The sequence below is a fragment of the Indicator indicator genome, chromosome 5 (assembly GCF_027791375.1).
Source record: "Indicator indicator isolate 239-I01 chromosome 5, UM_Iind_1.1, whole genome shotgun sequence".
Lineage (NCBI taxonomy): Eukaryota > Metazoa > Chordata > Aves > Piciformes > Indicatoridae > Indicator > Indicator indicator.
The window spans coordinates 22,736,700-22,753,127 of record NC_072014.1 but is presented as its reverse complement, the minus strand read 5'-3'; the positions used below and the strand labels follow the sequence as shown (position 1 = coordinate 22,753,127).

General features: G+C 36.1%; 1 protein-coding gene across 1 annotated transcript in view; it reads right to left on the bottom strand.

Annotated features, from left to right (window-relative positions):
• Positions 1-16,428, bottom strand: part of LOC128967325 (sodium channel protein type 1 subunit alpha) — a 59,443-nt gene that overhangs the window by 30,299 nt on the left and 12,716 nt on the right. The window contains exons 6-16 of the mRNA XM_054381411.1: positions 15,281-15,553; positions 9,464-9,527; positions 8,724-8,865; positions 8,362-8,568; positions 7,618-7,923; positions 6,503-6,883; positions 5,359-5,491; positions 4,218-4,456; positions 2,362-2,535; positions 1,386-1,742; positions 231-713 (exon numbers count right to left, since the gene is read on the bottom strand). Of these exons, the coding sequence (XP_054237386.1) occupies positions 231-713; positions 1,386-1,742; positions 2,362-2,535; positions 4,218-4,456; positions 5,359-5,491; positions 6,503-6,883; positions 7,618-7,923; positions 8,362-8,568; positions 8,724-8,865; positions 9,464-9,527; positions 15,281-15,553 (2,759 nt within the window). The remainder of the gene's footprint in view (positions 1-230; positions 714-1,385; positions 1,743-2,361; positions 2,536-4,217; positions 4,457-5,358; positions 5,492-6,502; positions 6,884-7,617; positions 7,924-8,361; positions 8,569-8,723; positions 8,866-9,463; positions 9,528-15,280; positions 15,554-16,428) is intronic.

Genomic DNA, 16,428 nt, shown 5'->3' with positions numbered 1-16,428 from the left:
GTTTGATCTCCCAACCTTGGTCTCTCATCTCCTCTTGAGGACTGTAATTTTTAACCCTTTCTCACACTTTTGTTCATCAAGCATTTAGCCCTTCTTTATACAATCATATATACCCGTCTACAAAGAAGTGTCAAAGTAACAAACGATCAAGACCCAAATATACTGGCTTATGCTGAAAAGAAGGAAAATACTCCAAAGATCAGAGAGAAATGCACAAAATATCTAAATACCTCTTTGCTTTCTTCCAGATCTGATTCACTACTAAATTCCTCTGTGTTTAGATTTTCAAAGTCGGATTCACCCACAGCAATTGGCACTGTCACTGTGAGACTTGGATTGTTTATGAATGACATGTAATCACTTTCATCGATAATGTATTTTTCCACACTGCTACCTGTGCCTATGCCACTTGTAGTTCCATTTGCATCTTTAATATAGTCATGGTCCTTGCTTAGTTCCACAGTTGTATGGTTAGAAATACAGCTATTTTTGTTGTTCAAATCTTCAAGTGGTTTGATTTCATCTAAAGCTTTTTGTTTTTTAACAAAAGCTTTCTGGAGAAATTCACGTGCTTTTCTTTTCACATAATCTATGCCCTTCTGCATTCTTGCTACAGCAATTTGAAGATTATTCATTTCATTGTCATCATCTGTCACAGCAAGGTTGTCTGCACTGAACGAGCTCAATAGCAAGGCCAAAAATAGGTTCAGTACCTGTAGAAAGATAAAACAAAGGATATTCTAGACTTTACCCCAGCAAAAGACTCTCATTTTGTAAAAGTTGTCATATTATTGACATCATAACAAGCAAACAAAAAAAATTACCCTCAAGTCTTTTTCTTCTTCATAAAAAACCGAACTTTTATAAATTTGCTAGCTCAAGCTCACTATTAAAAAATATTCCTACTGCTGAATAATATCTGTAAATGTCTTTAAATCCCCAGAGTATGGAAATCTTATGGTGCAAATTCTTATAATCTAAAAATGGAGATAGCATGTCTGCTATTCAGCATCATTAAAAAGTTTAATTTATCCCATTGCACATCAGAAATTAGATTATTTAGATGACTAATCATATGATATAAAAAAGAAAGCCCACAGCAAGTGGTTTATAAAGAGCCCATAAACTAAAATTATTTGAAGCACAAAATACAGAGCCAAAAGATAAATTAAGAATGTGACTAAGTGTTCACTAACGTTCTTGGGATTTTGATATTGCAGAATACTTTGTTCTCAATCCAAAAAAGCTCTTAAGATTAACTTTAAGCATGGCTTGAAACCACCTGCTTAAGTGCTTCTTGAAGCAGAACCAGAGCACTTAGTTCACTTCGGAACTGAGCCCACTCCAGTACCAAATAATTTTTTGCTAATGCTTTGATTACATACCACTAGGTTTCCAATCACCATGACCATCATGAAAACAGTAAGGCACATGGCTTGGCCAGCAACCTCCATGCAGTCCCACATTGTTTCTATCCATTCTCCACATAATACTCGAAATACGATCAGAAAAGAGTGAAAAAAATCTTGCATGTGCCAGCGTGGAAGCACACAGTCACTTGCGATTTTACAGACACATTCCTTGTAGTTTTTCCCAAACAGCTGCATTCCAACCACAGCAAAAATGAACACAATGATGGCCAGCACCAGGGTCAGATTTCCTAAAGCTCCCACTGAGTTACCAATAATCTTAATCAGCATATTTAGAGTTGGCCAAGATTTTGCCAGTTTGAAAACTCGCAACTGGAAGAAAAGAAAAATACTGTAAGGACAACCAGCAAGAAAAACACAGAGATATTTTAATGTTAATTTGTTGAAGGATATTACTGCAAAGCATGCTCTGAGTTTGACTGTTCAGAGGGTGTCTTCTTGCTACATGCATGAGGATGGAAAGTTCAGTCAACAAAATTTTGTGAAGTTAGAGCTTTATATCCTCTAAGCATAGATTTTCTGAAGGCCAGGGAAGTTACCTCTCATATTAGATGGAATTTGAAATCTAGGGTTCATCTGTTGAAATCATCTAGGCCACTTTTCTACTGGTACTTATAGAGCAGATATGTTCCAGTGATGCTAATCATAGTGCAGTACATATAGTGAGTTGATTTGTTTCTGCACAGCAGGATGTTTAAAGTCTGTATATACATTGAATACATTGGAAATAGGCCCAGGGTACCCACTGCTACGTATTTGTCTGGATTACTATCAATTCCCTTTGAAGGCAGTAAGATACTACAAGTAATAAAGATTTCTACTAAGGAAGGAGATATCAGGATCAGTATCATGGCAAACATCAAGCAAATTAAGGGTAGAAATTATATTCTTTTAATGAACCCCACAATGAGTGTAACTGATGTATATTTACCAATCTGAATGATCGAAGAACTGAGAGTCCTTCCACATCTGCAAGACCAAGCTCAACCAAGCTAAGGGTTACAATAAAACCATCAAAAATATTCCAGCCTTCCTGGAAATAATAGTAAGGATCCATTGCAATTATTTTGAGAAACATTTCTGCTGTGAAGATTCCAGTGAAGACCTGAATTCAAAATGCAGTTTGTTATTTAATTGTGAAATATAATACCTACAGGTTTAGCTCTTGTCTTTGTTTTTAGTTCAGGCTATGTATCTGCAATGTCTTATCCAAAACTGATACTTAAAAATAGTTCAGTGTGCTGTAGTGATTTATTATGTCCACCTTCCTTTAACAAGTTCCATAGAAAACAAATAATTTTATCCTAAACAAATTACATAAACTTCTGTTTTATAATATTTGTGACTCAATTTCAACTCCATCAGGCTACAGGCTTTCTCATGTACTGTAGAAACAATATTGCAAATATGTAATAATCAGGAATTGGGCAAGAGGAGTCTGACTTGCTCTGACAAGGAAGTCCAATGCTCAGGATAAATTTTATTACAGTCTTTAAATGCATTCCAGATATAAACACCAGAAAGGAAAGGTTAGTATTTTTTAAGCTACAGTATTGGAGCCACTGAAGAAGATGCAGAGATGGATAAATGCAGTTTGAAACACTGATTAATTTCCCAATGATCAGACTGATGAGGTTGTCAAGGAGCTTTTAAGTGGAATTACTGGAACAGGAGAAACCTGAGGGCCATCTATATTGCAGAAGGGGTTTATGTCAGGGTATCTAAGACTGGAAGAGTGTAGTACTCGTAGTCAGGCTCTTTCTCACTCCCTTTGTAGTCAGATATACACCAAGATTAATATGTAATTTTCTTCTTGGAAAACAATCCTATAAAATGCTACAAGGAAACTCAGATTCAGAGTTTCACTTTTATTAAGTACATGAAAACCAGCTATGCATTTATCTGTTAATTCTCCCTTTTAAATTCTGTAGTTATTTACATTGCCTTCGACATTATTTCTTATTACACAACAAGGAATATTAAAAATACCATTATAAGAAATCAATTCTTAAAATAAGAGACAAAGTAGGACTGCAGCTGCAGATACCTCTAGGTGATCAAACCTGTCAGTTCAAAAGCATCAGAGCTACAAAAAATTAACTCCTGAATTCTTTAATAATTTATCTTTTTGAAGTAGAAGGGAGAAAATATAGTTGACACACAAGGAAAAGATAATTATATAATGATAAAATAATATTAAAACTATAAGAGGAAAAAATACTGTAGAATATTTTCCATATCTTTGTATAAAGCATATAAAGAAAACAATCTACATATCCACATTTAAAGCCTTTTACAGAAGGAAATTCTAGAAAGGCTTTAAAATGACTCTTTTAGCTATTGCAAAACTGCACTCAGGAAACAGCAATTACAAACACATTCATCATTTAAAGATTTGTATTTCATCGATTGAAAAAACAGCACTGCATTTATTTGTATCGTGTTTTTTTCATTAAAGCAACGTGTTCCTGCTTTTGTAGTTAAGACAGATCAACTGCTGTTTGAGATGGACTTCACTTAATGTAGCATTGGTGCCATTTAAAGAATTTTTAGCTTGGTTTTCCAGAACACTGCAATATATTGATTTTACAATGTCATAAGTTACATGAGCTAGGGTTTACAGTGAAATTTCCAAAACTGTTCTGATAGTCATATCTGGAGGGCCATAAATGTCCAATATATCTACTTCCTAAAGAGTGGAAAAGGAAAAGATGTTTAACTCCTCCTTTCACTTCCTTTAGACATACTTCCTTCTACATCATGAGCATAAAACCCCAACAGACTTACCAAATTTCCAACTGAAAGCACTTTATTGAACTCATCAGTCATTGGATAATGTTCCATAGCCATAAAGAGCGTATTTAAAACAATGCAAATTGTAATAGCCAGGTCAACAAATGGGTCCATTACCACTAAGTTGACGATATGTTTTATTTTCAACCAGTGGGGACTGCAGTCCCAGATCAAGAAAATATTTGCAAATTTATACCAACACGGTGGGCATTTCTGTCTTGACTCTTCAAGTTCTGTGGGGAAAGAAGGTTCATACAAGTTACTGTATTAATTGTACTAATCAAGTTGTCAAACTTGTTCTGGCACTGATTAACCTCCAGTACACCTTTATTTACAGGATTGTTTTGGGTTAACTGCAGCCAGTAACTAAGCACAACACAACTAGTTGCTCACTCAACGTGAGGCAGAAACCTCTGGGATTAAAAGTTCCCGTCTCTAACAAAGGCTATTCAAGAAAGTCTTTAAAAATTGATATCCAATGTACTTAGTTTATTCAAAGCTTATCTATCAAGAACAACTTCTTTGTATTCCAATTACTATGCCACTCTGTATTAACTTATGCATTTACTTGTATTATGTATTTAATTGTTTCTTAATTACACTTCAGCCTGTTGCTCCCACTTACTGCTCTATTATGTAAGTATTTTTATGTTGAAATTTGTGGTGTTTAGGTAAAAAAATTTCAATATAATTTTTATTCCCACTTGAAGAAAAACAACCATTTTTCTCACCTAGAATAGCGCTTCTTTAAAAATAAAGATGTATAAAATTATGTATATATTTTAACAATGATCACATAGATTTAAAAAGTGTTCAGTGGCCTTTTTGTGTCAAATAGTGTATTTTAATTACTATGCATAAGCATCTAACTCAGTTGTGGTCACCAAATATAACTGTATTCCTGATGACAGCATGAGGTAGATGGTGGGAAAACAAGAGACTGAAATTCTTACTTCTGCAGTAAATTTAATGCTTATTTATGTAATAACCTTAATGGATAAAGACCTTTTAGTTTACTGATAAATGTGTCAGCTTGTGGAATGGTATCTGCTAATTAAGCTGTTTTAAATGATTTTTCAACTGAGATTTTCAAAATTCCATTGGAATTAAATATTAATATTAAACTAGCACACACCTTCCACAGTATTCGTGAGGATGCTAGCAATACTCATGGCTCTTTCCCTTAAAGCTGGGTCTTCCAGGAAGTCCATAGAAACATGAAAAGAGCCAGACATTCTCTTTCTCTTTTCTGTTTCTGTAGTGGCGCCCTATACAGAGAACAATAATAGGTGAGACCAAGTTAGAGAGATAAGAAAAGCAAATGATATATAGAGCCCTATTATTAATGTCTTAGGTTGGATCCGTGCTTCGTGCTCTTTGGTTTTTATCATCAGACTTTTATTACTTTTTAGTATCTTTTAATTTTTTTTTTTAAAGTATGGGGCAATAGTTACATAGTGTTAAAGATCAAGAGAAAGTTTCTTTACTTCTGCATTTCTTCAAGATAGGAAAATGATTTAAACAAGTGGGAAAGGATTGAGTTCAAAATACTGTATAAAATTTTTGCAAATTGCATTTTTTTTCCTTGTTCCTGCTGCCAGCGTATTCTGGGGTTTGTAACCTAACAGCCTTTTCCCCTAGGCAAATTATAGCAAGTAAGAAAAGTCTGACTTCCTCATGCTTCCCCATGCTAGTACGGTTTTAGTAATGTGAGTAGACAACTTTGAACTCAGCAAGAATTTTTTTAGAGACATCTTCTCTTACTTTGGATAATGTAAGAGAATGGCAGCAATATATGCTGCACATATGCTCACACAGACATCTGTGGTTTTGGAAGTATGTACTGAAATGTGATGTTATCAAAATTAACTAATGTTAATTTTGATGAAGTGGCAGCATCACATATAATAACATTTTCATATACTATTCTAAATTTTACAATAGCTATGATTTTGCAGATCATATCCAGATGGACTTTCAGATCAGCAAAAGTAATACACAGTAATATAGTAAAGCATAGTGCTTTTATGAATATGTAACTTAATATTTTATTACTTGGAAATTGTGACTTGCATTTGTTAGTTGTAAGCGTATTTGTAAGTAAATGCTTGGTTGCAAACCTATCTTAGCTGTTATATCTATTAAAGATTTTACAAGGTGCAGGAGCATTCATAGCTTGACCAACCAGGAAGCATTGCCAAGGGTTCCATTCTGTAGAAAACACTGGCTGGTGCAGTAAGAAATGGCCACGGTGCCTAAGCTACATAAAACTTTCTTACATTGTCATCAGTAGCTGGTTTATCTATTATCACCTCTGGCAGAAGCTGTCCAACAGGCGATGTAGGAACTGATGGTCCACCAACCAGGGAAACCACCCCATTGCAATCCACAGTGCTGTGCATCTTCCCATTCACTGGAAACACTGCCACCATCCTGGATGACCTACTGGCCTGACTAATGTTACTGTTGCGCCGTTCACCGTGTCTGCGCGGCACAAAGAGAGAATCTCTTCTGCTATCATTGTCTTCAAAAGTGCTGTGCTCATCATCAGCAAAGTCATTTTCTGATCCTATATCCTTTGCTCTACCTCTGAAGCTGAAAAGACTTGTTCTGCTGTTGCGCCTTGGAGAGAATAGGGAGCCTCGAATGCTCAGCAATGACTGCAGGCAAACAAAATTTGGGATTAGTAGCTGAATTGCTCTAATTTAGCATTGCTATTAGTACAGCATAGGGGACTTTTTTTCTTAAAGTAACAGTAACCATTTTTCCCAGAAGCAAAATGTTGCTGCAAAAAAAAATTTTTTTATGTATCTAATCATATACATATACATTGCAGATAAAAATACCACCATTCACGGATTTTTAAAGACAATTTTGAGCATGCCTTTCTCCTAATGTCAGTTAGAGCTGCTAAGCAGAGTAGTTACATAATACCCATCAAGAAGAAAAGGGAGTCTATACATGCATGTTCTTTTATCTATGCAACGTCCTGCACAGATTGAACCAACTTCCAAACATCACTGAAGCAGGAAGAAAATATGAAGCTATCATAATGGAAAAATGCCGTAGCATGCCTAAAACTACTACATAAGTCTAGATTAAACACCACCCCACCCCCCCCCAAATCAAATCATATTTTAATATGATTTATAAACAGTCCTAATACAAGAATAAGGATATAAGTTTACATTTAATTCTGAACGGGGATTTTTTGGCAAGACAACATAACAGCTATAGCGCTTTCTCTCAAGCACTAGCAACAATAAACAATAATAAAGATCAATGAAAATCTCAGTGTTTCCTTTAGGCAGTAGGGTTGCATTACAGTACCAAGAAGACTAATTTCATAACAGCCTATAATGTATGCTTCTCCTAAAAGAACAATATGCAATACCTGATGGGGAGAAGAATACTTCTTTTCATATGTCAATCTATTGCCTTCAATAGATAATCGGAAACCTTTCCTTCTGATGCTGTCTTCTGATTCAGACTTGTGAAATTCATCTTCATCTTTTTCTTCACCTCCAGACTGTTCTTTCTGTTTTCTCTTTTTCCTTCTATTTCTCCTCTCTTTTGCACTCTTTGAGCTCAATTTTGATGCCTCTGAAGAACTTTCTGAGAGCCCTGCTGCTTCTCCTCCAGCGCTGGGCTCCCTGGACTCTGCAGACGCTGTTACTGCTGCTGCTGCCACTGCTGCTGCCTGCCATGTTGTAGAATGAATTTGTGTCACTGAGCAAAGCATGATATTATGGGGATTTTAAATTTCTATACATAACTTCCTAGAGCTTAACACTGTCCATACCCTCTCCTTATTTTTTTTCTGATTTTTATAACTCAGTTGATCCAAGATATATGTTGGTCATAGCCTTCTTCCATATTTCATTAGCAGTTTTTAAATGCAGAAGTCTAAAACTGTAACAATGATACTAGACTAAGAAACAAATAATGAATAATGTATACCTAGTTTTAAATATTCCATTCTGATTATGGCTGGATCATTCAAAGTATGACGTCTTTAGTGCAGAATAGAAATGAGCTTGCTTTGTGTTTTATAACTCCAAATTCAAAAAGCAGAGGGTGAATATCTCTAGTAAATTTATTTCCATACTCTTTTATATTACTGTGCTATAAATTATACCTGAGCTGCTTCTTGCTGCTTCTTTAGTTGTTCCAGCATCTGTTGAAATTCTGCCTCTTTCTGCTCTGCTTCTTCCATGGTTGCTTGATTCTGTTCTTCATAGGCCATGGCAACCACAGCCAGGATCAAGTTGATCAGATAGAAAGAACCCAGAAAAATCACCAGAACAAAAAATATCATGTATGTCTTCCCAGCAGCACGCAGTGTCTGGAAATAAGAAAATACATACAAGCAAGAACAAGTTAAAAAATGTTCTTATTTTTATATTGTTAAAATTAAGATTAAAAAAGGAAATTGATTGTAGGTCTTTTGCATTATTGATAAAAACATATTTAGCCTATTTCGTACGAAAACATTCTCACCAACTGATAAAGGTTTTCCCAGAAGTCCTGAGTCATCAGTCGAAAGAGTGACAAGAAAGCCCAGCTGAAGGTGTCAAAACTTGTGTATCCATAATTGGGGTTTCTACCAGCTTTCACACATGTATATCCTTCTGGGCACTGCCTACAAAGACAGAGTGTTACTTTATATAGTTATTTTAATATTATTACCTGGAATGCCCAGGGGAAGTTTTGGATGAGGAAGAGGATTTTTCTTTAGTTAATCAGTCTAGAAATAATAGCAGCTGTGATTTTTAATAGAAAATTGTGTTAAAGGATGCTAGAAACATTAAGCAGGAAAGGCACATAAAAATTTGTGCTAAAAATTTTATATAACCTTCTAAAACATATTCCTATTTATTTATTTATGTTGTAACATTAATTTTGGTATCAGTGTTTTCTACTGTCTGAGCCTGCTAGCACTCCTATATGCAGCTGTAACTGCAAAGTAACAGGTGTTTTCCAGCTTTTACATCTCATCCAGGCAGGAGCTACACTAATACCAAATTACTAATTCATTCATGCAAATACTAAACTCATCTAACCAACCCACTAAGTTCTGACCAGGAACCCAAATCCTCAGTCCAGTGTAAAATACTAGTATTTCTTATGTTAAAGAAATATACCACCCCCACAACCCCACCCCACCCCCCAAACTGCACATGTAAAGAACATGGATTTAATTTATATTCGGTGCAATAATATGTGAAATTTGGTCTTACCCAGCATCAGAACTGTTTCCACAAAGCAGAGCATCATTTTGCCCTTCCAGAAAATAAAAATGACCTGTTTAGAAAAGAATTTTTAAAATATTATCAAGTTTTGTATATGAAAGTTTTGTTCCAGCTCTATGAAAGAAATAGTTCATTCTAAAAGTGGTAAGGTGATTTCAGGTGCAATTTTAAACAAGCAGTACTTTTTGTCAGTAAGAACACAACTTTAGAGTAAATGATAACATGAATTGCAGTGAGTGCTACCACTCACAGCAGTTACTCTGTCAAAATACTAAAAATTCTGTCAAATGCTGCTGTGTGTAGATGAGATTTACCGATCTCTCTTAAATATAATCACTGAACTAAATCACACTTTGTGAAATTACATTGTACAGTTACTTATCATAATAATTAAATTGTGTCTGAAAAACTATAGTGATAATTTATTTCAGACATTCTGATCAGCATTGACTAAGGTTCCAGGTTGCCACTTACAAACACTTGTGACAATTGTCTAGCATGTGAGCTCCACAAAAAACCCTGAATGTGCCAGTGGCTCTTACTGTTGCAGTTGCATACACTCTGCAATTAGCCCACTGATTGGTAGGAAAGCCCTGGTATAAATCTAAATGTAACTTGGACACTACTACTGCAGCAGTCACTGACTTGTGTAGGAGTATATGATAAAACCATTGATCATTTTAAGAAAGAAAAACTGTGTAAGTTTCACTAAATTACCCTGTAGCCAACCATCCTATAATGTGTATAGCAATCGTCTGTATGAAGGACATTTTAGATTATTTAAGTAACAAAGACATTGACTTGTCTATTCTTGGAAGAATAAAGAGATGATGTGCAAAACATTTATGTTTGTTAAAATTCATTTGGACTGTATCCTTGAGAAGTGCTTTTCTTTTCCCCCTACAGCTGCTAACCTTTTGATTTTGGAAGAATTATCAGAGGAGGTGCTTCCTCCTCTAGTAACAACCTCCCATGTCATCACAGGCTTATGGATCCAATTTATACGGGGTCAGACCATGTAGCCCAGTATCCCATTTCTAATGTAGACCAAATAACTTTTGCCTCAGGATGGTTGCAAGGACAAAGTAGAGACATGGCAATACTCTGTGGAGCGCCTCCTCAGCTTTCAATACTGAAGCACAGCAGCTTCAGTGTTAAGGTGTGTGATGGTTTGAAACTGTCTTTTTAATTTTTCCTTGGAAAATTCAGAACAGAGAAAGTGAAAGAGTGTAAATAAGTCACTATTGGGTGTAAGAAAGCAAAATAACGATTGTTCTAAACACTTCCATTGGATAGATAGAAATGTTTAAGAACTATTACCCAAAACAAAGTAGGCACTCTGCACATTCTGCGTTCTGCAGTGGGGGCAGTTGCTGGGCTGTCTGGCTGCTGTTTCTTCTTCTCTTCTGGCTGAAGATAACACGTACTGACCTTGGCAGCTAAGTTAACAACTTTCTGCTCTAACTAACTCTGTTTTCTGTCCAAGGGGGTCTGGGGGGGAAGCTCCTGGGAGAGGGAGGCCCCTTTGGGAAGGGTCCCCTTGGGGGGAAGCAAAGGGAAATCGGTTGTGCTTTTCTGTTGATTGTATATATTTGTAAATGTTGTGAATTTTGTATATTTGTATATATTCATTGCATTTCTCTGCTTGTAAATACAGCCTTCATTTGCTTCCAGACTGGGCTAGCCTGGTTACTTGTTGGTGGAGGGGGAATTTCAGCTCACACCGACACAAGGTGGTACCGTTTTTGCCTCTTGAGAAAATTTAAATCCTACATTGGATTAACTTTCCATTGAACTGGTCTGTAAGAATTACCTAAAATTATCTCATTTGAAATGATACCAGTGCGGCTGAGCTTAAACTTGACTGTTGCCACCCAAGCAGGATTACTGCAGAGGCTAACAAATTCTAAGGAGACATCACAGGCTATTGGCTCAGCACATTTGTATGCCACAGGAGGGACATGGTACCCTGGCCGGCTGCATCTCCCCATTCACCATTTTGTAGGTTTTAAGCTATATATAGACCTTGTGAAGAAATCAGTTTCAATGTCTAGTGATACACCTGTGTCTTACAGGGTAAAATCTGTACTGTGCTAGTGCACAACTTTATGTATGGCCACTGTCAGTCTGGACTGGTATGCACAACAGAACTGTGCTCTGCTGGAACACAGTTGTAAGTAATCATGAAGTTTGCTGACATGATGCTGACCACAGCTGACCCTTACGAAGCAAATCTGAATCTGCATTATGTCAGCTACTCATGATTAAAACATGGTGGAATATAGCAGCTGATTGGGAAGGATGCAAATCTGACTTGATGTAGTTTACATGGAGCAGTCACTCAGGATCAGTACTGCATCAGCTGAGCTGAACTGCTGAAATAGGGTCTGTATTCAAGGTCTGTGGTTTGGACAAGATATGCCCTGTAAGCATGCTATACTTGCCAGTTCCATAAGCAATAAGAGCCACCCAAGCTTTCTCTGAGTGCACTGATACTGTGACAAAAGCTCAAAACTTTATGATGATAGGAAGCTGAGCAATATAAACCTATACCTAACTAGATGCAAAACTGAATTATATTGTACCAAAGTAATGTGAAATGTCCCTCACTGCATCAAAGGTGTATGTCTGGTTCCCCTTTCTCTGACTGGGAAAAAGAAAAAAAAAAAAAATCCCAAGTAGGTGAGCACTTTAAGGGGACTTACAGTTGTTTGGGTAAAACTAGCATGATGACTGAGAATAAATATTAAATCACAAAGTAGATTGCAAGATGTTGTTTCCAAGAAAAAGTAAATTACTTTTAACAGGCTTGCAAAGACAAAATTTAACTTCTCCAGCATGAAATATACAAAATTTCATAAAGGACTACTTGATTCACTAATTCCAGGAGTGCTTACATAAAGTTTCTCTAAATAGTAGTTTAAAAAATGAGCTCAATGGCAAATTAGGAGTCACATCCCTTTTTAACATGCTATACACAACTACTGGCATAAACAGGTCTGTAATTCCTTAAAAAAACAGTGCCACTGCACTGTTCTGAGCTCTAGGTAAGTTGTGTCTTACTGCCCTGCGAAACTGCTGGTTTAAGAACCATTTCTGTATCTTGTCTACCCATCTCCAAAAACAGAGTAGAAAGCTGTGATAAGGTAACTTTTCTCTTTGAAATTGCTAGTGAGCAAGGGCATGCCTATTAACTTCATAATAAGACTAATAATTTCATTAACATTTCATAATACATATGAAATCCTGTGTAAATACACTAAAGGTTCAAGTAGACATTCAAGAAAGTACATTCTGTAACCAATTCAATTCAGCTTTGCTTCTTAGGAGGCTTCAGGTCTTCTTTAAATCAAATCATATCAGAACCTGAGTTTATAGATCCTTTGTTAAAGAGCCAGGAAATTAAGTTTGACCTTGAAGTGTAGGTCTTCATGAAGAGACTGTGTTTAGATGGTATTATACCCTAAGGCACGGGATCTACAGGAATCCACAAGTTCAAGTAAAGTGACTTTCACAAAAAAATTGCATCTCGATTTATGAAATTTAGATGGGAATCCATCAGTCATTGATCAGCTGTGTGAGCACAATTAGAATCTGTCTTATGTTAAAATTTGTCTGGCTTTGACTTGCAACTATTGAAACAGTTATATCTTTGATTGCTAGATCAAAGATATGTCTATGATGAAACTTCTGTTTCCCATGAGGTTTTCCAAAATTCTGATCAAGTCACCCCTTAAACCTTCTCTTTGATATGCTAAGTAGGTTGAGCTCCTGGTCTATCTTGGTACAAAGCATGTTTTCCAACCCTTTAATCATTCTGTGCTTTTCTGAACATCCTCTAATTTTTCAACATTCTATCTAAATTGAACTTTATATAGTAGTCCAGTAGCAACTGCAATAGTGGAAAACACAGGAGTAATACTGCATTCCTAGTTAATAATTTATTTATGCAAACAGGATTTTATTTAGCTTTTGGGCCTTAATCTACCAGTTCTCACTGCTCCACAGTGCCTTAGCCTCTCTCTCTCTATTGCTAAGGGCTTTCCAATGCCGTTTCTATATTCTGCCTCTCAGTTGCAGTTCTGCAATTTCTCACATAAACTGCTGTGTCAGTGGCTTTCAGAGCCTCTGTGACACTATTTTTCCTTTGTTCTCATGCTGGTTTTCATGTTGCTTTTATTCTCACGATATTAAACCTGAAAGCACATTTTTGTTGCAGAAGGTACCCATGGGACACAATTCTCTCTGGTATGAGATTCACCCCTCTTTCTCCCCCTTTTTGCTAGTTCTTCCTTGTAGCTTTTGGTTTATATTAGGTGACCTAATAACATGCATGTATGAGCTTAAAAACCAACCACCCATGCAGCACTTGCACTGATCAAAGTACATTCCAATTAGTACTGTAAGCAAGAACAATCTTTAGAGAGTTTGAGATGTTAATGAAAACCACGCTGTTGCTATGGGAAAAGTATGATGAACTGATCACTGCTGTACTAGAAAGGATACCCAGGGAAGGAAACTCACCTGGGCACTCCACCACTTCTCTTCACATAAGACCACTGTGGCTAGTTTTCCCATTTTTTCCACTCTTTCCCCTTTAGTTCCTGTTTTTCTCCAAAAGTAACTTTCACTGTTGAAGATGATGTGTGCATGTTATCTGCTACAGTCTTTATGCATGTGAACCTGGCTCAATATGAATTGTGCAGCACCGATTTTTAGGATAGGAAGCCTAGGTTTCTAACCTCACATTTAACTGTTCTGAAATGTATTTCTCTATCTATTCTCAGTTTGCCGCACTGTAGAGTATCAGCAAAACTGGTTGGAAAAGTCCTATTTTGGGAAATTATCACAATGGATAGATACATCAAAATAGCTTCTGACAAGGTTTGTCTGATATTGCTGCTATTCAAGGTTTTCACTAATCTAGATAATTCAGGAGCAAGTAGACCACAAGCTGAACAGGTTTTCATGATGCTAAAATTGTAAACAGAAAGCCCTAGCCTAGGCTATATCAAACAGAAGTATAACTAAAGATGTTACTATGTAATCCTTCTTCTCTACTTAGTGTGCCTCATGTAGAGGAGAAATGCTTAGATGTGGGTAGTGCACCTTAAGAAATATATTTACAAAAAAGAGAAGATCCAGATGAGAGACCAATATATATGAAATAAATTGTAGGAGCAAAAGATTAATGATCTGGTTTGCTTAGCATATGAAAAGAAGACTAAAAGAGGAGAAAACAGAGCATGGCAATGTAAGAATAGTTTTCTAAATACCTCAGAGACAGTGACTAATGATAGGGAATAATTTGTTTTTGATGTCTGTGGTGAAGTTGATAAGAAAACTGAGCTTAAATTGCAGCAGCAAAAAAATAGCTTTTAAACCCCCTTCTTTTTAATAATAATAGTGAAGCACAAGAATGGATAGAAGTACTGGGGACTCCGTCACTGGAGTCCTCACTGAATGCCCTAAGTCTCTGACATCTGTCAGAAATGACGTAGTGCTCTTTTGCTGACCTTGCTTTGGAGTATCAGAACAGAAAATGTTTAACACTATCAAGTAATTCTAAGAACTCCTTTAGACCTCTTTCTGTGGATTTGGCAGAGGGCGCTGAGAGAAAAACCAGCGTCAAGTAGACAGATTATACTCCCTCTTCCATGTTAGCCTTTGGAGGAGATCTAAGACAGAAAGCAGACACGTCTCCTGCTCTGTCTTAAATACATGTATCATCCCTTCTCCTCCTTATTTCTAAAAACTGGGTCATCCACAAGTCACTTCAATAAGAATTATGCTGACAATACTTACTTTCATCTTCAATGTACCCCTTCCAGTCAAATGGAGTCACTGTTGAATTAACCAATGTACCATTTTCTCCTATAGTGCTGTTTAGCTGGGAAGTAATGTTTGTATCCAAAGTAAAATTTTCTGGTGGCCACTGCAGGCATTTATTCCTCAAATTGCCCATGAACAGCTGCAGCCCTATTAGTGCAAATACACTCAGACAAAACACAGTCAGGATCATTACATCCGACAGCTTCTTCACAGACTGAATTAGGGCTCCCACGATAGTCTTCAAGCCTGCAAATGTAAAGGAATTTTTATTCTGATGTTCAAAACTTTTTTAAAGCTTAAAAATGAGACTGTCTCTCAGTAAAGAGAGTGAAGTTATAGATTTCATGCAGAAGCCCAAATAAATGACTGTAACATCTGTGAAATAACATTTTTGTGAAGAGCTTTTTCACTTGTGAAAATGAATATAGCTGAAATTTATGTCCATTTGAAACTGTGAATGAAATGGGTTGCATTTATTTCAAAACACTTGTTTTAATGCTAAAACAAGTTACTTTTTAAATTCATGCTGTACATGACTCTCACATAGAAGTATTTTCTTTTCTTATTTTTTTTTAATTTGTCAATACCTCTTGCCCCAAACCTTTGCAACTATCAGTTTTATAACATAGTAGATTTAGAAGACAGTAGTAAAAACCCTGTTCAACAATAAATATGATTCAATTTAATGCTATAAAACTGGAGATGGTTTGGAAAATCAGAATTTTAAGATAATAAATCCCCCATGCAATGCCCATGCTATTCTTTATTATCTTATTCCTTCATCCTCTTACTAAGTCTGCATTTCAAACAGTTTTTTTAGACACAAATATTCACAACAAATACCACATAACATCATGTAGGTAAGATACACATGGGTAAGAAAACTTCAGGGTTGTTGATATTCGTTGAATGTGGAGAAGAAAGCTTGACATCATACGATGCAAACCACACACACTGTGTACTGCAATGTCTCATGCAAGGATATGTTAAACTCAAAGGCTGATTTCAAAAGGAAGGAGCTCATGTTAAAAGCAATGAATCAGAGATTTTAGTGAATTCTAATATCTTCTGATTCCTGCTTTTTTTTTTGTGGAGAGAAATAAGACTTATGTTTAAAAAAA